The 25,006-nt window shown below is 39.2% G+C and overlaps 1 protein-coding gene across 1 annotated transcript in view; it reads right to left on the minus strand.

Annotated features, from left to right (window-relative positions):
* Positions 1 to 10,918: 10,918 nt before the first annotated feature.
* LOC118735098 overlaps positions 10,919 to 25,006 on the minus strand; it is a gene marked incomplete at its 5' end in the record, with an annotated part of 58,184 nt that continues 44,096 nt past the window's right edge. Inside the window, 2 exon segments of the mRNA XM_036464716.1 lie at positions 10,919 to 11,085; positions 11,144 to 11,353. Of these exon segments, the coding sequence (XP_036320609.1) occupies positions 11,025 to 11,085; positions 11,144 to 11,353 (271 nt within the window).

Below are 25,006 nucleotides of genomic sequence, written 5' to 3' on the forward strand. Positions count from 1 at the left end.
ATGTATCACAACACGGCTTTTGTAAAGGCAAATCAACTGTATCAAACCTTCTTGAATTCTCTACAAATGTAAACAATGGTTTCAAAAGTAACTATCGAACTGACGTCATTTATACTGATTTCAGCAAGGCATTTGATAAAGTATCTCATTCAACTCTAATATACAAACTTGATAAAATTGGTTTCCCTCCAATCCTGCTGCGCTGGCTTTCTTCTTATTTTATTGGCAGAAATCAGAGGGTTATCTTTAAAAAATGTTCATCTCGGGTAATTCATGTGACGTCAGGTGTACATCAAGTTAGCCACCTTGGCCCCCTTCTGTTTCTTTTATTCATCAACGATCTTCCAAATATTTTGAAGTATTCGAATTGCTTAGTGTACGCAGACGACGTTAAGTTATTTAAGTTCATTGGTGCTCCAGGAGACAGGGAAGAATTACAGGCGGACCTTAGTAATGTGTCTAAGTGGTGCGAAGTAAATTCTGTGTCACTTAACTTGAAAAAGACCCTTTCAATCATATAGCTACCGCATTTGTGAACATAGTGTTGATCAGGTTACTAATTTCATCGATCTAGGCGTAACCATGGACCCTAAGCTTGAATTCAAGTCCCATGTAAACTCTTGTGTTATTAGAGCCAATGGCATCTTGGCTTTCATCAAACGTTGGGCTAAAGAATTCAGAGATCCTTATGTCACGAAAGCTCTCTTCTCCTCCCTAGTCAGGCCGATCTTAGAATACGGGTCCGTCGTATGGAACCCTAGATATCAAACGTATTCTGGCAGACTAGAGTCGGTACAGAAACAATTCTTATTATTCGCATTCAACAATTTGCCTTGGGATTCGACATTAAATCTCCCACCGTACAGAAGCCGCTTGAAACTCATAAATTTTTCCCAACGCTTCACAGCCGTAGAGAGATGCTCGGGGTCTTGTTCATGATTAAGATCTTGAACGGGTTGGTCAATAGTCCCTTTCTACGGAAGCAGATCACGTTTTGTATTCCTTCTAGACCTTCTAGACATTACAAGCCCATTAAGCTAACTATTTGTAGAACAAATTTTGAAATTTATGATGCTTTTCGTTGCCTATGCCAGGACTTTAATAACCATTACGATTATTTTGACACCTCCGACTCACTTTCTACCATTAAGAAAACCTTACTTGAGATTTTGAATAAACAACAAGTAAACCCTTACATTGCACCTTATACCATGTCCCCACCGGAGCTAACCACGTAGTTATGGCTCTTGAGTTGGTTATCCCGATAACCCACTTCATTAGCGTAGTTTCGCCATATAAAAATGACAGCACTTAACCATTTAACTGAGATGGTTAAAAGCTAACCAACTCGAAACCACGTCGAAAGTCTGATACAACCCTGTGTTTTCCCGCCATCTGTGGGTCATTAGGGTTAAAGTGTAAAAAATTCGTTCCTTACTAGTGTTTGGACTTTACTAAGATCAGATTAGATTTACTCCGGTTTTTGAAAAATTTGAAATCGACTCCTCTACTCCGCTTGACTTCAAATCTATTCCGTTTTTTTTCATTCATGTCATGCCACTCATGGGGCCGTTTTTTGAGTGTTCACCACCGGTTTCAGTAAAAAAATTTAAAGTTAGCCTGTTAGCACTGTTAAAAAGTAACTCTTTCATAGCAATGCGGGCTTGTTCGAGTTGCAATCACAACCGCAGTGTTGCGCGAATTATTAAAGTATCGCGTTTTGGGTGAATTTCTAGCAATGTATTATCAGTTGGGCAGTTGCAACAATTTTGCCATTTTTCATCAGTACGGCAGTAATGCCGCTTTTATTACGTGCCTCGAACAGGCCCTGCGTCAATAAAGTAACTTCGTTATTTTTTGATGTATGGCTGTAGAAATTGGCGGATGCAGAACTATACTTAAGTTGTTAAAAAATATATGTAGAATACAATTTATATCTTTAAAAAATTAAGTGTTAGCACCGTTCTACTTTATAGAAAATGCTAAATATTACCTAAATATGTAACATATTATGTTTACATTGCCTCGTGTTCTTATTTTCGCATGAATAGAAAATATTTAAGTCAAACAATTAATGTCAGAAACGAAAATAAAAAATTCAGTCTAGTATGGAAAATTTGATTTTGCTCAGATTTTTAGTCCAGAATCGAGTTTTTGAGGTCCGAACACTGTTCTCTACATTTGTACTGCTTTATAAACCTCAAACCGCAGTGTGGACAGCAATAGTGAGTGATGTGGTTAAGTTCAATTTGAGATGGTTAACTTTTTGGTGGGGACATTTATTATTCGTTCAGCTGGTGAACTATATTTCTGTTCAGTTTATGAGGTAAACGTGGTTGACTCGCACACTTTCCCGACTGCGCCACGGTTGTGTTGAGTATTTGTAAATTAAACTTTGAAATGCATAATGCTTTACGGTGTTTATGCCAACATTTAACAAACATTATGATTGCTTCGACATATCTGAATCGCTTTTTTGTAACTAAATAAATTAATATCTTTAACTGGGGACTATAAATTACACAATACTTATGACTGCTTGGTACAATTGTAATCGGCTTCGTATATTTTCGCGAAACTCGGGCTTTCCGACCATAATCAACAGCTTGTCCACAGCGCGGAGTGGAAACTAGAGCTTTCCACCTGCTACACATTTATAGTAATGACTTCGGGAACATGGATCGGAAACTCGTTCTTTCCGACCTTGATCAACAGCTTGTCCACAGCGCGGAGCGGAGACCTAACCTTTCCGCCTGCCACACATACAAAGTAATGACTTCGGGAACATGGATCGGAAACTCGGCTTTTTCGACCAAGGTCAACAGCTTGTCCATAGCGCGGAGTGGAAACTAGAGCTTTCCGCCCGCTGCACACAAAAGTAGACTTGAGACTAGGCCTTGCCAGCTACCAAACCTGTTATTTTATATTATTGTTATTATTATTAAAAATCAATATGTATAATTAGTCTACTCGGTAATATATTACACATATTTAAATATCAAAATGTTTTATTCTCATTTGTCTGTAAGAAAACATTTTTCTGTAGACCAAATAAATAAATAAATAATACTTTGGTGTGTACATATCTGATAAAGTAATTGAAGGTATGTCGAAAAAATCTAGATGCAAAAAAAAATTAAATAAAAAAATTTATTTTCTGGTTGAAATAAGTTCATAATACTGGTGGCAGGAATAAAAGAAGCGCCTTAATTCGACCTGTTTTGTCTATATTCCTTTTGTTTATCCAAAATTTTATTTTTTTTTAAAAAGTCTACCTCATATTACACATAATTAACTGCATATAAATGGGCATTCCTCTGACGTCATGGTTTTTTTAAATAGACTTTATCGAGCCCTAACCGCCAAAATAACGTAAGCGACATTTTTTTCTTCAAAATTTTCTTTTGGTTGCAGAAATATTCCTAGAGCATCTAGAAGCATTTTGGCATCAAAACGAAAATTTTGAAAAAAATGTCACTTACGTTATTTTGGCGGTTAGGGCTCGTTATAATTTCAAAGATATGGTGTGTATGGGCACCAAATGAAATAATTTTTTTGGGTTCACAAGGACGAATAGGAATTGAAAATGCCCCTTTAATCTATTTTATTTTGTTAACCTAATAAAGTTAGTCCTTAACACATATTTTTTTTTAAATAAGAATTGAAACATTTCAAGGATATTCGAGGATAAAATTATAAAAGGGCACCAAAAGATGTAATGTGTTTTAACTCTACAGAATCTTCTTCATTTGATACCCATACTGGTTTTTTAAGTATATTCACTGAAATTTTTAAATAATTTTTTTAATTACTCATATCTTTAAAATTTCAAAGCTCTTTTAAAAAATCCTGACGTCAGAGAGAAAAATTAAGAACGCAATTTTACTATATTTGGCCCTTGGTTTGGCGAATATATTAATTTTTTTGTGCAAAATTGCTTGCTTCAAGTTGTTATATATATATTGAACTACACATTTATAAAAAAATGTTAAATATTAAATAAACAAAAGAAATATAGCCAAAACTGTTCAGCATAAAGCGTTTCTATTATTGCCACCAGTGTAAATTATAAATCCCGAAAATCCCGGGATTCTATGCAAATAATCCTAGAGCTAAGGATCAATATTTATTTAAAATTGATATATACAATCGCTCTTTAGCAAAAAGGGGTTTTTCAAGAAATTTTAGGAAAATGGGGGTGGCACAGCCCACTTATATGATATATGCGTATCTCAAAAACTACTTGACCGATCTCGACCAAATTTGGTGTACACATTTTGCTTAGCCTCCTTAAACACCGTCTTGAAATCCAACAAAACCTACTTCGCCTAAAATTTAGCTAGCTTTGAGTTTTTATAAATTACGGTTACGTTGGTGGACCCCTGGTTTTTGTCCGATTTCAATATGGCGTTTAAGAAGCCTACGCGCAATGTGTTCATTAAATTTGGTTGAGATGGGTCGAGTAGATATTGAGATACACTTATATAATATAAGTGAGCGATGCCACCCCCATTTTCCTAAATTTACTTGAAAACCCACTTTTTTGCTAAAGACCGATTGTATGTATAAATTTTTTAATTAGTATTGATGAATTCCTTGGCCACACTGTTCAAAAAATCTGAAATTCCGGCACATACACACAAATAAATTTTAAGCCGCCAAACTTAGACAATTTTTATGTGATTGCAATATATGAGCTAATTTTTGATAGTACCACATATTTTGAAATTGTAGAAATTATCGATGCTCAAAATTTTTTAAATTAAGAGAAAGGTTTTTTTATTTACCCTATAAAAAATCCCAACAAGCCAAGCCCGACAATAGACTATTATATACCATTTAAAGGCCTATATATCACATTCGATCTTCGAAATCGAATCAAAAATAGTCATTCAAAAACTCTAAGGGCCGTTTTCACCAACTCTGGTTAACACTAATCCCCAGTTAAACATTGTTGCCGACGTTACCGACACAGTTTTATATGCACGGTGTCAGTAACGTCGATAAGGATGTTTGACCGGAGATTAGTGATAACCAAACATTGAGAAACAGGCCCTAAATCTAGAAAGTCGTTGTTTCTAACCTTAATCGACAGTTCGCGACCTCTAAATGATCTTTAAAAAATGAATAAAAATAGGCAACAATATTTCTCATAAAAACGAATAAAATAAGGGGTAGGGTCTTGAAATTTCCAAAAAAAAAGTCTTTTCGACGGGCACCCTTACGCTCGGCCGATATCGGCTATATGCGGGCGATATGAATAAACACTTGTGATTATATGAGCGCTCTCACACATAAACCGATAACCGGACCGACATCGGCCGTTCACGTCCGACAGTGACGATAAATTCAAACATGTTTGTTTTTCTCGTCCGATGTCAGGTGAAAAGTACCAAAATGGACTGCGAAAAATTAACTTATTGGGTGCAAAAACAAAAAATTACATATAAAGTCACATGTTTAGAGTATGTCAATTCAAATGTATCAAAATATTTCACTGCTTACAAAATTGTAATGAAAACTAGATTTGTGTGTACAAATACGGTCGGCAAATAATCTGGTTAAGTGTGCGCATCAGTTCGGACGGTCAAATTGTTCGGTCGAAATCGGTCGGCCCATCGGATGCAATGTGCGCCTAGCGTAAGGCACATACAACTTGTATGGGACCAACCGAAATTGAACGGCGTACGTATGAAACTAACTCAATTTCCAATTTTTGTTCTACGTGACATTTTGATTTGACGATTCGTTCAATGAAATCAAATGCAAACGCACGCTAGCCATTTTCGGGTGACGCAAAAAAACAAATGCGACGACGTGCGTACCAAAACGCAACCCGCAAATATTAGGTTAGCCTGTAAACGAGCGAAACGACTTTAATGAACTTTTTTTATGTGTTCGAGTGGGTGCCTGTATAATTTGGACTCGCAACTTAAAACGCCAGGTGGCGCTGGAGTCGAGTTATTACAAAAAATCGTATTCATTATCCGATTTAGCTCATATTCGAGATATATTTTGGTAACGGTAGGGGCAATGCTATTGCAAAAAAGGAGCTGCAAGGTGGCGCCGGAGTCGGGTAATTATAAAGTCATTCGGAGACACCAGGCATCAAAGCCAACCACCAGATTTGTAAGGTATTTCGTTTGAAATAATAATAATAATAATATATATATTATTCTGAAACAAGGCGCTTATTCCCAGCGATCTGCAAGTCGTGCAGTGACAAGTTATACATCAAATTAAAGTGCTCGATCTGAAACTTTGCACAAACTTTTTAGATTTAAGATTCATTGAACCATTTTCGAATTATTAATTTTCGAAAGATTTAAAAATTTCTACATTGAGTAAAGCATTGCTACGCCCATTTCGACAGGCAGCGTCTCAGCGGGACATAAGAGAAGGAAAAATGGTTCTGTTTTTGTTTCATATTGTACAAAGCATTGCTACGCTCGTGTGCATGAAGGCAGCGATACAGCGGAAGATCTGCAAAGAAAATGTTCTCTTTGGCTCTGTACATATAAACATACACAACTTTGTTGCATATCCATACATTCATAAACAGTATCAACAACAACATCGCTGCAGAGCTGTGCCCTTTATTTTGGTTTGAGCATTGTTGTGTTCCATTTATTCGTTTTCGCCCCTGTTTTGTTTCATATCGAGCAAAGCATTGCTATGTTCGTGCGAATGTGATACAGCGGAAGATCTGCAAACCAAAAATGTTGGTTTTGCCTCTGTACAAATACCCATATATAAATCTTACATGGTTTATTTCCATGTTTTTTTCTGAAATACAAATATGTATCTATATATTTTTAATCGTACAGAGACAATTTACTTTCAAATTAAGGTTCTGGATCTGAAACTTTGCACAAACATTTCAGATTTAAGAATCATTCGATGTACATATTTGCTCGGAAAGATTTTGAAAATTTTCCATTGAGCAATTTTAAAACGTAAAACTGGATCTCACGCACACATTCTCATTTTCACCAATTTTGAACAATTTCATTTCTTTATTTTCAATTTTGTATGGTTTTAAAATGCTGGAAAACTTAAAATAATCCTGGTGGGCGATATGACGGAACAGTAAAGTATTTTAAGCTCTCGAAAATGTGCGTTTCAGTGAACCTTGTTATTTAAGTTTTTTCTTGTGGGTTACAGAATGGCGAGAACTCTCCCCAGACTCAAAAATTAAGATTAGTGCCACAAGAGATTATTTTTCGAGATTTAGCCGATTGGGTATTTTAACCTCAGCCTGGTGTAATATTATTATTATTATTACTTGAAGGATCGATCCATTTCGCGTCCACAAAATAAGCACAGTATTTACGATAGTTAATAAAGAAATGATTAAAATGTTGTCCGGAGTAGAATTGGGGTCGATATCTACTGTCGTTTCTGAATATCCACAGGAGCAAGTAGAAGTAGGGGAGTTGCACCTCATGACTTGATACTAAAAGTTATTGCAGTTGTGATGCTAATCCACAACTTAAATATGTACATATGAAGGGTTAGTTAATGGTATCGCCTAATAGTTAAAGAATTACAATGTAATTGTTGGGATGCCGCAATACAAATATGTACATATAAAAAATTAGTTAATGGACTTCAAACATGTGATTCGAATTATATTATCCCATATAAATTAACAGCCCAGCGAATCAGCATTTGCTTTTGTATTTAAGTGCCGCCAGTTCAAAATTATTGTAGCGTTCGCGATAACAATAAATAAGTCTCAAGGTCAGACCCTAGCAAGAGGATTTCTTAACGCATGGGTATTGAGTAGGGTATCTTGCCCAAATACCAAGTTAAAGTTAACTACCAAAAGCAATGCATGTTGTTTTTAGAATAAAGAAATATGCAGATTTTTTAGACCACGGAGCACCCCGATTTTCGGGGATTATTACTAGTAATAATAATAATAGAAATAATAGATTGGCGCTTACACAAAGTGCAAGTTTTTGTCCGCGCTTCTCTTCCGATTTGTGGCGTGCGGCTTGATGTTGCCACGCAAAGGGGACGGACCTACAGTTTTACGCCGATTCCGAAGTCGATTGTATTTTAATGAGAAGCTGTTTTTCATGGCAGAAATACACTCGGAGCTTTGCCATTGCCTACCGATGGGCGACCACTGTTAAAAAAATTTTTTTTTTTTTATATTTTTGGGATGTGGCTTGGACCTGGGCCTGAACCCAGGCCCTTCGGAGTGGTAGCGCAACTGCTCATCATTACATCCCAGCGTCTGAAATAAGTCCTTATATAATGGATTTGTGAGAACGAATGACACTTCTCCATATTGAAATTGCCACCAACTGTACTACGCAGATTCAAGGACGATTCACCACCGAACTGGATCATTGTTGCCGCAAGAACTTATTCACGGGCATGCTTTCATTAAGTTATTTGAGACGGCGATGGAGGATATCGCTAGCTTAGAGTGAAAAGTTGCTAAGTCCCAATTTAAAAATTGTACAGGAGAGGAAAAAACTTTTTATGGCAATTTTTTTCAAGTATCTATTTCGCAAAACTTTGAATACAACATTTTGCCTGTTTAAATCAAAGTAAAACTCCATACGAATCAGAGGGATTCGATGGATCCGTGAGTTAAGGTCGCGTGTATTAAGACCGAGATCCAAATGAAATTAGGCCGCAAACCAAAAATGAAATTAGACCGTGCGGGCATTATTCATGTCGCCAAGTGAAATTAGGCCGCGATCCAAAAATTTAATTAGGCCGCGCGGGCATAAGCAAAAAATACCAAAAAGAAAAAAATAATTTCTTTCATAAATAACCCTTTTTTGAATTAAATGCATAATTAATGCTAAGGAAATTTATATTACTTAGAAAGTTCAAGTTATTGCCTTTAATTTGATATACATATATAGAAAACCTTTCTGCGTAGGCGGCCTTCGGCCGCGCTTAGGGTTTATAATCCTCACTAAGTCCAATTCTCCTTTCTGTGTTGCCGAAGAAGAGGGACTGAACACCTTTTGCAGAGAACACTTTTCTGCGTAGCTGGCCTTCGGCCGCGCATAGGGATTATAACGCTCGCTAGGTAGAATTCGCCTTTCTATGTCGCCGAAGAAGAGGGGCTGAACACCTTTTGCAGAGAACACTCTTCTGCGTAGGCGGCCTTCGGCCGCGCATAGGGATTACAATCCTCACTTAGTAGAATTCTCCTTTGTGTGTTACCGAAGAAGAGGGGCTGAACACCTTTTTGCAGAGAAAACCTTGCTGCGTAGGCAGCCTTCGGCCACCTTTTGCAAAGAACACCTATCTGAGTAGGCGGGCTTCGGCCGCGCATAGGGATTATAACCCTCAATAAGTAGAATTCTCCTTTCTGTTAAATTAATTTTAATTTGTTAATTTCTGTTAATTTAATTCTGCCAATCAAAAAGTGAAATTAGGCCGCGCGGGCATAATTCATTTTGCCAATTTTTTGCGATCAAAAAATGAAATTAGGCCGTGAGGGTATAATTCATTTTGCCAAGTGAAATTAGGCGGCGAAAAAAATGAGATTAGACCGCCGAACAAATAAGAATGCGGCCTTAATTCACGCGGTCTAAATTTTATCCCTCGGACTTGATCTTTATGAAAAGATTTCGTACTGTTTTGGCATTGTCGAATTTTCGGAGTTTTTTTTTGAACTTAGCAAATTTTCCTTTTATTGAACATAAACGGAAAACATAAAACAAGGACCGTTACCCTTTTCGAAACAATGCATTTATGCGATGAAAATTATGAGTTTTCATAAAAAGTGGACTTAGCAACTTTTCACTCTAACTAGCGATATGCCTTCTGAGGACCACAAAACTAAACATGAATGTGGATTGTTAGTGAAAATGTTGGACCAAATGTTTCAATAAAAAATTAATTTTGGGCGGGACAAAGCTCGCCAGGTCTGCTAGTTGTAATGATAATTTGAAATAATGCTGTATATTTGTGTAAATGGGGTTCTAACTAAAATAACTCTAACGTATGTATATTGAGCTCCTGGGCGCCTTTATTAAGTGAGGATTTGTGTACGTAAAAAAATAGTCTTATGGGCTGTTTTTGCTTACGTTTTTGCTTACGCATTTAGCTCTAAATGCTACCCTAAATGCACATTTATCCATACAAAATTCGTCACCTAAATGCAACTCCATTTCTGCATTAAGAATCTAAATACTAAAAGCAACCCTGTGATCACCAAAAAATACCACGATTCGAACATGGTTTAATGAGAAAAGTGGCATCATTGCTTTTTCGAGTATACAGTTGCTAGCCGTGTTTCAGTAATCGCCGTTCGAAATTTCATTTACACTATTTGAGTAAAAAAAATAAACGAAATTTAACATGGATGTGATGCTGATAGAAATCTGGATCAATTTGTGATGAACTCTTTGTTTTGTTTCATAATTAATTAAGGCAATTTTAATTGACAGCACCGACAAACGAATATATAACCAAACAAATTTTCGGTTATGGTTAAAACAATTAAAATTTTTGTATAGAATTTTTTGCTTAAAATTGCTTTTTTCATTTTCAGTAGGGTTCTTAGCATATTATCTTTTCTGTGCAAATTGATCGTGATAGATGCGGATCCGAGTAATCGACTGGAACGCGGCAAAAGCATATGATTTCGAGCTCGCGTAAATGTACATTTGCTAAATGCGATATCATGAACGCTCTTCGAAAACATAAGTTCAAAAGTGCTAAATATTGCATTTTAAATGCAGCAAAAACGCTACATTATTGCCTTATTATGTTTCACGAACGATAGGCAACACGAATGATTCGTCTGCAGACGACAACGTCTCTGATTGCGATTTCATTACTCCATCGGTCGTCTTTGTCTTGCTTTTCATCGATTACGTTACAATCGTCTCGGTTGCGCTTAAACCAGCATGAATGATGCCGCTGGACTAATATTTGGAGCATTACTCAAAAAATTTTATAGTTTTATTCTAATATCACTAGAAATGGCAATGATACTATTAATATACATTATCAATTTAAATTTATTAATGTCGTCCTCTTAACTACTGCTTTGCGGGTAAATATTCACGTGATGGCACTTTTATTGGCGTTTCGAATTGTTGTCTAAAAATAAAATAAGACACTTTAAATCATTTTCCTTGAAAAATTAATAAAAACTTACATTGGAGTACTATAACTGTAGCCATCACTGTCCGACGAATAACTAAAATCGTCACCGATTTGTGCACTTCCTCTCAAAGCATTCGGATCGACTTCCAAATTGAGATTTTGGTTTAAAAATTGAAATCTGTTTTTCAATCCTCCTAAAAAATCTTTATTACTAATGTCGATTTGCTTCTGATTTGTCGAAGATGCATCCACAGGTTGGGGGCTAAAATGAAATATTGTACATTCAATAAATAAAGTTTATTTATTTAAACGAACTAAACTTATAATTAAAATTACAAGCTAGTATCTTTTAGCGATAGCAACTCAGTCCTTACGCTACAGATTTGATTGAATACTTTCTGTGCAGTTAGATTTGGTGGTATAAGTTAGTGCGGTCAACTGAGGACAGAAGGGACAGTACTTTTGAAAATTTACTTTCTTATGTGGTTAACGTTAGTGCATTAAGTTATTTAAGAGATGTTCGATGTTCTTTTTTTGCAACGGAGGGGGAATTTTCCAAAGATGTTAGGTACGATTCATCATCCTGTCCGCTAAGGGTACACCTCATTCCGGACCACGCCCAGACTATGCTATCGCATAATTCAGGACTTGCGCGACAGCGCGCCTACGTACTAAACCCTTTACTCCGACGTCTAAAGCTTGTATTTAGCCTTGCAGAACCGCCGTTAGGTATTACGTCGCAAGGCGTAGCGTTCCCAAGTGGCTCTTCACACACGCCTTTCGGGCCTACCTCTCGTTCCGTCTTCTATTATCGGTACTGAGCTTCCACTATTTCCTTCTTAGTTCTTGAAGAACTATAGCGGACCACGCTTTGACTCTAGTCCACACCATTCTAGATTGCATCGTGTGGCGCGCAATATTTTCTGGCGTCACTCGATCATTTATAAGCTTTTCTAGGTCTGTTCTGTCGGCGTCATACTTCGGGCAGGAAAAGAAAATGTGCTGCACATTTTCACAGCTACTACCGCAGAAAGAACACTTTGTCCCATCATCGTGTCCGTATTTGTTCAGATATTCTCTAAAACAGCCGTGACCCGTCAGAAACTGCGTTATATAGTAATCAGTCTCGCCGTGCTTCCTTTCAACACACGCTTGAACGTTACGGATTAGCCTGTGCGTCCACCTTCCTTTCATCGTCGCATCCCAGCATCTCTACCACTCGTTTAAGCTAGTCTGTCTTTCTTCTTTCCGTTCTTTAACTCTTTTCGCCTGCCGATGTTTCTTGACTTGTCGAAAATTATCTTAAGTTCGGAACGCATTGATAACCCTGATAGCGTTTAACCAGATCACTGACTTCGCTGTCTTGGCATATGTATTCTGCAGAAGCGCTGTCCCCCAGATTGGCGCAGCATACATTAGTATAGACTGACTCACTTTACCCAGGAGTGCTCGCCTGCTCTGACTTGGTCCGCCAATGTTGGCCATTATCCACGTTAGCGCCGCCGTAACCCTTGCCGTTTATGCACAAGCTTTTCCGATGTGCGTCTTTTAGTTGAGCCTCGCGCCTATCATCACGCCCAAGTACTTCAACGACTGCTAGCATTTTCTATATTTTTCCTGCTTGTAATCAACACCACATCAGTTGTTTGCCCGCTAGTTGAGGCTTTGTTGCCGTGAGCCAGTTTTTGATTTTTTGCGCGGTATTATTGCATAGAATCTCTATTTTGTTGAATTCCTTAGCCATTACTGTTACTATGATATCGTCAGCGTACCCGATGATTTGTACCTCCCTTGGTAGTGGTAGGCACAGAACTCCATCGTAGAGTACGTTCCACAGCAGTGGTCCCAACACGGAGCCCTGTCGAACTCCACCCGCCACAACTTACTTTTTGGTCCTTCAGCGGTGTCGTAGAGAAGGAGCCTATTTGACAAGTAGTTGGAAACAACTCTCAGCAGATAGGGAGGTGTTTTCTTGCACTCCAAGCGCTCATTATGTGGGGCTAGTAGGTCGAGTCGAAAGCATTTTTAACATCGAACGTTACTACCGCGCAGTATACTTTCGTGCCATACATCCATCTAGTTCCTTCCATTGCTTTGCTTGTGATATCAGTGAGCTTCTTAATTGCTTCGATGGTTGACCTCTATCTTCGGAATCCATATTTGTTATCGGCGAGGCCCTAGGATTCTTCATATAGGTGTTGCTCTAGTCGTACACAAATAAGTCACTCCTGTATTTTTCCAAGCGTGTTCAACATGCTAAGCGGTCGGTACGAGCTTGGTTTCCCGGCAGGTTTATTCGGTTTCAGCAACAACTTGCTTCTTCCAGATTTTTGGGAAGACTCCTTCTCGCAAACACCGCTCAAATAAGTCTGTGAACGGGCTGGTATTGTGCTTAATGGCAACCTTTAGCACTTTGCTTGGAATTCCATCCATGCTTTGGCATTGCCAAACCTTTCCGTCGCTTGGAATACTTCCTCACCAGTGACTAACGGTGCGCCCATTACCGCAGGTTGTTCTACTAGCAGCTGTCGTTCTTATAGTTTGCGCAGGGAAGAGAGTTTCCACAACACTTTTTTAGTAGGATGGGGCAGGTTGCCGCTTACCCTTTATCGCCTTTAATTTGCCTCATCACCAGTTTGTACGCAACAACCCACGGATTATCATCTCCTGTGGCAAATCCGTCTCGCTTTGTGGCATTCCGTTCTTAAGATGTCAATTTGCTCGTTCCACAAGTATGCAGGCTTTCTGTAAGCGCCTTATTTTTTCCTGCACATAGCGGCGTCACATGCTTTGCTGATGTGTCCCACCAGAACTTCCGCCTGTCATTCCGTATCTGCTGCGCTGGCCGTGTTCTCCTCAATCATCGGTCTGAAGAGTTCTTCGTCAAGTGTTTGGACTTTCCACCCTCTAGTTTGTACCTTTCTGGGCTAAGCGATGGGTGGAATTGGAGGCGAAGGTCGGCAGCCTAAATGAGGCAATAACGAATGCCTATACATCAAGCTGTCGGCTGACTTCACCAAAAGGACAGAATAGAAACCCATGGTGGAACTCCAACCTCTCAGGTCACCGGAAAGAGGTCAGAAAACTCTTTAACCTTGCGAAACGTACTGGGAATTGGGATGACTATTTGTCAGCCCTAACCACCTATAATAAAGCGATTCGCGAAGCCAAGAGAAACAGTTTTAGAATGTTCTGTGAAGGCATCAACCTCCACCCCGGAGGCTGCCAGATTGCACAGAGCACTAGCTAGAGGTACAGGTGAAAACCATATGGCGATAAAACTACCAGATGGCAGCTACACCAAAAGTGAGGAAGAGAGGGCCCTGGCCCTCCTGACAACACACTTCCCAGGAGCATTGACTCCGGTAGCAGAGGATAGTGATGAATATCATAAGCCGGCATCAGAGGACTGGAAGACGGCAAAATGCCTGTTCACCTGGTCGACCGTACGTTGGGCCATCGATTCGTTTGAGCTCTATAAGACCCCTGGGGTGGACGGCTTATGGCCGATTTTACTCCAGAAAGAACTGGATCTGCTTACCCCGATTATAATCAAAATCATGCGGGAAAGCCTGGCACTAGCGTATCTCCCAAAGTCGTCGAGGAGAGCCTGTGTCAAATTCATTCCTGAGATAGGCAAGAAAGACTACTCGCTGGCGAAATCTTTTCGCCCGATTAGTCTAACATCATTCCTTCTTAAGGCAATGGAGAAGATCATAGACAACCACATAAGGTCCACCAACCTGACGTCATTGCCGTTACATCATGGGCAACACGCCTATCGTGCAGGTAGGTCGACGGATACAGCGCTGTTCCAGCTGTCAACTACCATACGGAATGCACTTGAGGGGGGGGAGGTAACACTCTGTTCGTTTTTAGACATTGAAGGAGCCTTTGATAATACCTCACACGAGGCAGTAGATCGAGCTCTAGAGAGAAGGAACGTAGACATCCCGATTCGAAGATGGATCAGTACAATGCTGCGAACAAAACTGGCAGAGACCGTAGCTGACAATAAAATCATACAGTTGATGACGGTAAAAGGCTGCCCGCAGGGGGGCGTACTGTCTCCCCTGCTTTGGAGTATACTAGTAGACGAACTACTTGAGTTACTATCCAACAACGGCATTTTGTGCCAAGGATATGCGGACGACATAGTAATTATAGCGAGGGGCAAATTTGAAAGCACCCTCTGCGACATTGTACAAAGAGCACTTATCCTAACTAAAAGATGGTGTGGCACGGTGGGCCTTAACATAAACCCCGCCAAAACAGCCGTTATTACTTTTACTAGGAGAAGAAACCTTCCAGGCATGCACCCTATAACATTAGGAGGCATAGAGATAGAAATATGTAGCAAGTAAAGTATCTAGGAGTCATCTTCGACAGCAAAATGCTATGGAATAAGCACTTGAGTACGCTGTAACAAAAGCCACATGAGCTTTAATGGTGTGCAGGAGACTGGCCGGCAAATCTTGGGGGTGCAGCCCCTACATCCTACGATAGATGTACACAATGATTGTCAGGCCAATAGTTACATATGGAGCAGTGGCATGGTCCGAGCGGGCTGCCCTCAACACGATAAGGGCGTCGCTTTCCAAGCTGCAGCGACTGGCGTGCACCTGTATAACAGGTGCCATGCGCACCTGTCCCACTGCAGCCCTGGAGGTAATCCTGGACCTGTCGCCACTGCACATAGTCACAGAACAAACCGCCAAAAAAGCCCTCCTAAATTTCATGAGGGAGGGCACTGGAAAAGGCAAGGTGGCCTCGAGCAGACTCGGAGAGGAAATCAAAAGCAAGATTCTTATCTCCCAGCTCAATAGAGACGACATGGTTAGGCTAAGAACCTTCGAGAAAAAGTTTAGGAACCGAACTAGGGAGCAAGGCAACCTGGAGCGAGACAATGTTAGATAACACCTTTCGGCCCCATACCCAAAGGTGGTTCACGGATGGCTCCAAAACCGACGAAGGGATAGGGGCAGGAATACATGGCCCCCAAGCCAATATCTCCATTCCCCTGGGGAACTATCCCACACATTGTCATATGCAGCGACAGTCAGGCTGCACTGAGAGACGTATTGTCGTGTGAAATTAATTCACGGTTGGTATGGGAATGTGTAAAGAGACTAAACGCCCTGGGGGAACTCAACACAGTACAGCTGATGTGGGTCCCGGGCCATAAAGGCGTACAGGGCAACGAGGATGCTGACAAGCTCGCTAGGGAAGCAGCAGCCACTCGACCCATAGGACCAGAACCCTTCCTTGCAGTTGGTCCTCACACTCTCAGGGAAGAGTTAAGAGTAGAGGAACGAAACCTGATCAGAACACATTGGAAGAATACGTCTGGACTAAGGCAGGCGAAAGAACTTCTAGGAAGCTATAATCCCAGAAGATTCAGAGAACTAATTACACTTAACAAGACTAATTTAAGATTTATTACAGGACTGCTAACTGGTCACTGCAGGCTGCGGGCCCATATGCATACGTTAGGGATTAGCGCAGACGATTCCTGCCGCTATTGCGACAGGGTCCCAGAAACCCCGCGGCGCATCCTCTTAGAATGTGACGCGGTGTCGAGAAGAAGGCAAACACACTTGGGGAAGCTGTGGCCCGAAGCTTCAGACATTCACTCTCTACAGCCCTCGAAACTGCTCGGTTTCATCAGAGCACTGGGGCTGGACGAGGTGTTGTGATGAGCTCCGAGGGCACAATAGACCTAAGGTCGCAGTGCACATCCTCTAACAAATCTACCTATCTTGTACCTTTCTGGTGAGGGCATATTTTCGACTCTGTGCGTTGTTTCCGATTTCGACCATAATAGCAAAATGGTCACTATGTGTATAGAAATCTGCCACCTCCGAGCTTGTTTACCGCACTAAGGAACTGCTAGCGAACGTGATGTCAATAACGGAGCCACGACCATTATTTTCGAAAGTGTTCCTGTTTCCAGTGTTTAGCAGCACTACGCAACGAAAACGCCTTCAGCAGAGCGCCTCCCCGTTTGTACGTACAGATGCTGCCACATTCCATCGCCCACGCATTGAAATCGCCTGCTACCACGTTAATCGTAGTAGTCAGGGCTTCTCGTATCATTTGGTCCAGGTTTTTTTCAAATTCACTTTGTGGCACGCTCGGTGGTAAGTATCAGCTATAGAAATTGATCCCACAGATCTTCACCGGCGTGTAATAATAGCGGCTTTTCTTTGAAAGCTTTGCCTCCACAGGCCCATATGGCGGCTTTGTTTGTGAAATCAGATGTTCATGTTGCGGCGTCCATGTTTTTGTACTGCTCACTAATTATTGCTACATCCACTTTCTCCTCATACACAGTCTGCATAAGAAGTTCCTGGGCTGCCTCGCAATGACTTAGATTTAGCTGCATGACTCTCATTTTTTGGACCTTTTGCGCGCTTCTTGGTAAAGGAAACATTTCCGGCTACCTATTTGATGATCCGAGTTTTCCCTTCCTTTGTTCGTGCACGCGCTACAGGTCGCTTTTTTCTTGCACGCTTTCTCGAAGGGCCACTTTTCTCCACACTTCAGATAGCACTGACTTCTGTCTTCTGGGTTTGCTGCACGCTTTCGCCAGATGTCCGTATTCAAGACACCTAAAGCATTTTTTTGGATTGGGCTTCTCTCTTATCCTGCACACTACCTAGCCTATCTTTATTTTCCGTGCGTCTAGCAGTAGCCTTGCCTGCAGCGCGGAAGGCTTACCAGTGATCGAGTGTTCGCCGAAATGGTTTAAATCCTTTATTTGGGTGCGAGTGGCCTCGGTAATGTCTTCTTTCGTGGTGATCTCATCAAGGTCCCGAATTTCGACCATTACTTCGTGGGTAAGCACTCTTATTTGTGCTTGATCGCCTTTAGCCGTCTTCCTAATTCGAGATACATTCTCGCCAAGTTTTTGCAAAGCATCCTCTTTTTGATCGCCCTTAAGATGACGCTGTAGGACATATCTCCAGTTCGCGCTATCACCGCTGTCCAGAGTTTTCCTTTTTCCACCTCCTTCTCTTTGTTCTTGGTAGGGCGTTCATCTTTCGTCTCCTTACTCAAGATGTTTACTGAGTTCCTTGGCATCTCTTCATGTGAGGTTTTGTTCTTCTTAGGTGGTGTTCTTAGGATGGTTCTCGGCGTGGGGCCTCTTTGGGGTGGCATAATGAGGACGTTCCGTCTGTCTTCTTTTATTCTGATGTATTTCTCATGTGCACTTGCTTGTAATTTTGCTATTAGGATGAGAATGCACTGCTTTCGCCTGTGACGTCCTATCCTGGAAAGCTGGTGTGACGACCTCGCTCTTACTGACTTCTCTACGTTGAGCACCTTTGTAGGCGACCGAACCAGTCGTGATGCGCGCTTGAAAGGGTCCGTTTCCGAAATCGGTATTCTCATGGACGGTTCTGCCTCGGACACCTTGCCACTACCGTCATCAAAGCTTTCAATGGAGCTGCTCATTATGATGCCGTATATGTTGCTGCGGCTATTGTTGTTGTTTATCGTGTTGTTTCTCATATTTTTTTCCATTAGTTTATGTTCTCCAGCGCATTATGTGCAGGGGGCGGGCCGAAATAGACAGGAACGGGTATACCCTTGGGGACAATGCCCTGCCCCAGTTCCTCGAGCCCTTCGCTTTACTAGTCCCGGAAAACACGGACGGACCGGCGTTCGCCCGGAGGAATGCAGGCTCCCGCGTCCAATGCACACTTCGTGACCAGGGCCCGAAGGGGCTGGTTACTGATACACACCGCGGCTGACATCTCGACAGAGCAGGCTCACATCACTCCCTTCGTCCCACTAGCGGAAAAGTCACTATCGAGATTTCAAGGGATTCCCAGTGCGTATAACGGCCAGGTTATAATATCAGCCGCACCTGGCATGGTGAACAGACACTGACCAGGAACCCGCCCATTGTGGATCCGTCGCGCCTGGATTTTTGTTACTCATCAAGCCCATGCTTGATGAGGGAGCACATACTTCAAAGAGGCGGTGTCGACTCGCCACTGTCACAGGAACTTCATCGGACTTGCTAGCTTTTGTACCGCATCCTCCATTCCTGTCGCTCATCGCCGGGGGTTACTTATTCGTTTAGACTTATTTCGCAACTAACCTGCTACTACAGGCCGTCCGGCTATCCGGGACCAGCCGACCCCCCGGTAGCTTAGAGTCCAGCTATGGTAACCATCCCCAAAAGGAATCAAGGCCCCTCCGGGAGAGATGTTCGATGTGGACGGGTGTGTTTGTATTGCAATAGGGGCAGAGGGGACGTTGAAATTGTGTAAGATAGTGTAGATGAGTTATCTTGGTATAGAATGGTCTCAATATTTCAAGTTTTATCAGGTTTTTAATGTGTTTAAGTTATAGTTTTGGGATGTGAGGAGAGGTGTATTGGTGGCAGATTTTGCTATTTCGTCTGCAAATTCATTTCTTTGGATGGAAACATGTCCCGGAATCCAAAGTAATATTACTTTTGGGAAGAGCTCAAGCAGGTGATTTCGAATTTTGTTGATGAAGTGGTTGCTGTTGCTGGTATTTTTAACGGCTTCTAGGGCTGAAAGGGAGTAAGTGCAGATTAAATGCTTATTTTTGCGGCTTTTTAACAGCGAAATTGCTTGTGAAATTGCAATGGTCTCTGATGAAAAGACTGACGAATATTCGAGTAGGAGAGATGTATTAATGACAGTCTTTGTAGTGGTAATGCTGTAAGCTGTGGTAGTTGATGTCTTTGATCAGTCTGCGAATATGAGGGAGTAGTTGGGAAATTTGGTTAGTAGGGACTTAAAATATTGTTGATACACTATTTATGGGGTAGGGTCTTTGTTGAATGTGTATAGGCTTGTGTTTATGGAAGAAGGATCGAAATGCCATAGTGGACGAGAGGAGGAATAGGGTGTTACGCGGGATGTGGGGAAATTCGTTGTTTTACAGGTGTCGATAGTTCTGACTAGTATAGGCGAGTGATTTTGTTTTCTAATATTATTTATTATTATAGCAAGTGGGGTGTCTTTACAGGAACAACTAGCAATGCTGCCAATTGTTTGGCATATTTAAACAAAGTTGATCTGAAACCCAACGAAAGCTAAATGGCATTTAAACAACAATCCACAATTAAACTTAAGAGCCGTTTGAATATTAATTTGAAATTGGCTCTTATTACTGGAAAGGCATTAAATAACGTTTAATGTCTTTATTAAGGACATCCACAAGTATGAAATGTGGTCATTCTAGTTATATTTCTGGTTAAAACCCATTCCTAATATTTTAAGTTGGGTCACAGAAGGGATAAATAGGGTGCCAGAGTGGACTTCACATGCGCAATTATGTTTTCTGCAGATGTGTAGGTGTTTGCATTTTTGTAATGAGAGTTTGGCTACAGAATATTCTCACCAGTCATTTATGTCTCTAATTATGCTAAATATATAGATTGATACATCTTTTTTTTTGACAATTATAATTAGTGATATGATATCATTAAGTCTCTTGAAAGCGATGATAAACAATACAACTGAGAGCGGCGAGCCTTGTGGTATACCGTTAGCTAGGGGTAGAGGAGCGGAATAACCGTGAGCGTTTTTGACGATAATTTTTCGATTAAGCATAAAGCTTTTAATATACTTGATAATTTTGGGGCCTACATTCCATTTCATAAGCCGGTCAATGATTACATGTACGCCTATTTTTTTCGAACGTTTTAGTGAAATCGAAGGATATATGTAATTCATACATGGTGTTTACGGACAAGGGAATTTGCGATCAGATAATCTAAATATATTAGGCAATCTGAAACTGACTTTCCTTTTTTGAAACCCATTTGATGGCTATTGATAAGCTTGCCTGTAGAGATATGCCACCATAACCTGTGGGCAAGAATTTTGTCCAGTATCTTCGCGCAACAGGGATTGCATGGTATTGGCCTATATCGTCGTTTAAAGTAAAAAACCGCTTATCAACGTACAGAGTAAAAACACTCATATTCCAAAATGGTTCTCTTTTTTTATAAGGCAATCGCATTTCTGGCTAGTATATTTCAGGACGAATGGATAACGATTGAGCCAAGAGCTTGTGTGAGCAAATCGAATTTTTGGCAAAAAATTTCAGTGACGCGGTTTCGCAGAACGACCATACGCGGTTTTGTACTTTAAACGACGATATATATGGATAATATAATACAAGCTTATACAAAGAGAAGCGTAAGACGAGCGTAACCGGAATTGTCAAACAAATGAATTTAGCTTCCTGTTTTGCAAAAAGATGGTATGTTTTATGTATTCAAGACTTAAACGTAAACTTAGCGACAGATGAAGCAAAACCACTGATTATATTCCTCGAGGAAAAACTAAATTTAGGAATATATACAAATAGAAATGCTCAAACTACAAGCTCAAACACAGTAATTGATGCGGTATTTTCAAGATATTTTAACACCCTTGAGTCACAAGTATATACAAGTATCATATTTTATCAATCATACCAATAATTTCATGTATTAAAATAATTAAAAATGAAGATAAATAACAAATTTTAATCAGCAAAATTAATAAAATTAATGTTTAATTTCTAACCTAACCTACATGTGTATGTATGTAACTGAATCACCTCATAGGAGTGAAGTTTTAGAGCTCTGAAAGTGAATTTTTCGTCGTTTATAACACTGTGCTCAGGTTTCGAACTTTTTTTCTGGGAAAAGGTTTATTAGCTGAACTTCCTTGATTGGGATTTTTTAAATTCAATGGCGTCCCCCGTTTTGATTGACTCCGGTTTTCGAGATAACGGTACTTGAAAATTTGCTTAACTTTTTTTTTATAATTCCCTCAGTTTTATAATTATTTTTATAAAATTATGCAAATGACTTTATTTTCATATAACCTTAACTTTTTCTGAAAATCATGGAAATCGGTTCATTATAACGTATAGTTCCCACACAACTGATTGTTCTGATATGTGGTTTAGCGCTATAATTCATATTTTATTTCGTAATATTTTTCAATTTTATTGGGTTGTACACTTTTTGGACCTGGCTGTGGATTATTTTCAATCCTATTCTGGAATACTTTTAACCGACTTAAAAAAAAGGAGGTTATCAATTCGTCGGAATATTTTTATTTTTTTGTGTGTATGTTACCGCATAACTTTGGACCACGTTAACCGAAGAAAGGTGGTATCGTAGAGGTGGTCTCGTACTAATTTGGTTTATATCCGCTCATTCGATCATGAAGAAGTTAACGGTACCCTTAAATGTTTATATGGGAATTGCAGTCGGTTTTGTCTTTTGCTTAAAAAGGGCATTAAAAAACCATTCGTGCAATAGAAACTGTCAAAATATACAAAAATATGACAGGATGGAATTGGAAGGAACCCACGTTCAGGACCAAATAGTGTACAACCTAACAAAATTAAAAAATATTACGAAATAAAATATGAGTTATAATTACGGTGACCATAAATATATTTTGAAAATGCAGTACAATTTAAAAACAAAAATTACTTACATATAATTGCGTAGTATAAAAATAACAAAAATATACTACATATATACATTCCTCGTCTTTGAATAGCTCACCCTTTTTTGATTTTCTACCATACAAAGTACGCATGACAAAATTTTTATATGGTTGAAAACGCGCAGCACCGTAAAAAAAAAATTGTCGCCCCTATGTGTATTTTTTTTTTAATCTTCACAAATTTTTAAAATGGAATGTAGACGTAGAAATGCCATATTTTTACAAAAAGTTAATGAATATTAAACAAACATAAGGAAAACTGTACCTACTAAGTATTAAAAGGATGCGCTATTCAAATAACTTAAACTTTAAACATAAATCACATTTGCTTCTTGGTATTAATCTTTTAGTAATGAATATTTACAAAATTATAATAAGGCATTTTACATATTACTTGAAAGGTATTGATGGGCTCTTAGCAAAAATATATATCTTTGTGCAGATTGTGTTCCGCAACATCTACATTTCTCATCAGATTTTCATTTATTGTAAAAAGAAAATGATTGAAATTTCAATTTTTCGATTTTGGTCGCTTGTAACACTAATAATTTTCACCGAAATCGGCAAAGTAATATATTTGGTAAGAGGACTGTAGGTCGCTTATGTTGATTGGATAATTTTTTCTTGAGATATTGGCGAATAGATCCGAAATGTACCAACATGTTTTTCGAAAAAATTACGAAAACGCTTGTTTGAAAAGAAAATTGGCTTGGAAAATATTTTTTTTCTTAAGCGATTACCACAAAACTTGTAGAACAGTGTTATCGATATATTTGATGCTGGTCTTCAATTTCTCGTCATCCAATGTCCATAACCGTACAATATTTAGAACGCATTGACTAGTTGAACCTTCAAAACCAGCTTACCCTTATACTATGTCTCCATTGAGAGATTTATCCATTAAGATTTAATAAATCCAGTTGCTAAATCACAACCGTCTCCATTACCACATCGAGATATGTTTGACGTTCACATTTTTAAATATTTGACGTTTGCTTATGTATGATTTTATAAATACAGTTGCGGACATTGATATACAGACAGATAAAAGGAAGGTACCAAGCGGAATTTCATTATATGAATTGTGAATATTATTGGCTTCTTATTCGTGGTAAATATGTATGTATAATATATAGTTTGGAAAGCGTAAAGAATGGTTCCATATTCCGAATCATTTTCCCGAATTTAAGAAAAATTATCAAAACGGTAGAAAACATTTGCGGAAAGAAAAATTTTTGTAGAACTCTCTTATTCATAGGAGGGAACCGAAAATCCAATCGTGGGCCTTTGGCATATCATGAATACGAACTGAGTTCTAGAGGATGTTCGGTGCAATGTTATCGAAGCAGAACCATTACCGAAATTTATAAATTTTTTGTCGCAGCGCGTAAATCTTTAATAGAAAGCGGAGAAGACTCTGCATGATATTACTATAAAACATTTCTTCTAAATTTTTAGTTTTTAAAATAATATTTTCTTAATTTATTACAACCAAAGTCATATAAATATGTATTACTAATTTTCCTCCCAAACTAACAAAAATATAAAAATCCCTAAAAATACGAAAATTCATGTTTTCATGTTTCAATGTCCTCAACTGTATATTGAAAACACAAATGTCATTTGACTTATGGCATGTGAATTTGTGGTTGCCACATCCAACAAATTGTACTTTTTGATCAATATTATTGAAAATTTGACGAAGATTTAACTTAAATCTACTGCTTTTCGAGATTTAATTTTATATGGTAAATCTCAAAAGATTTAACGTCAAATCTCGTAAGAGGGCTAAATCTTCATTAAATCTCACAATGGAGACATAGTATTATGTAGTTATCAATTAGTTATCGACACTGCTTTTATTTCGATCAGGAAAAGTTAATTTTAAAATATCGAAGAAAATGCGGGACAAAGGCAGGACACTTGGAAAAAATCAGTACATTTTGGGGGTTTTCTATTTTAAAAAACTACGCAGGACAGACCTTTAAATAACAGTACGGTCCTGCAAAAAACAGAACGGATGGTCACCGTATGTATGAGTGAAAACTATCGATAGTGCTTATAAAACCATCGATGTTTTCGATAGTCAAAAACCATCGATAGTGCCATCGATAGTTTTCCAGCTCTACTATTCACTGCATTGTGCTTGCCCGAAATCCAAGTCTGAAAATAGCACTTGTGCTCCAAAATTAGTCGGATATTTTCCCTGCTCAGGAATGTTTGTAGCAAATTTAACGGGTTAAAAATCCCGAGCACAAAGTACAAAGTTATGGAAAAATATTCTACAAATGTTTGATGTTGTAACTGAATATTTATGTACTGCGTTCACAAAAGATAAAAAAATATATGCTAAATAAAGATTCTGTTTCAGGGCTAGTAAATCTAGGATCATTGAAAAAGATTTTCTAAAAATT

Source organism: Rhagoletis pomonella, unplaced genomic scaffold (genome assembly GCF_013731165.1).
Source record: "Rhagoletis pomonella isolate Grant_MI unplaced genomic scaffold, Rhpom_1.0 Rhpom_scaffold_00003, whole genome shotgun sequence".
In the NCBI taxonomy this organism is placed as follows: Eukaryota; Metazoa; Arthropoda; class Insecta; order Diptera; family Tephritidae; genus Rhagoletis; species Rhagoletis pomonella.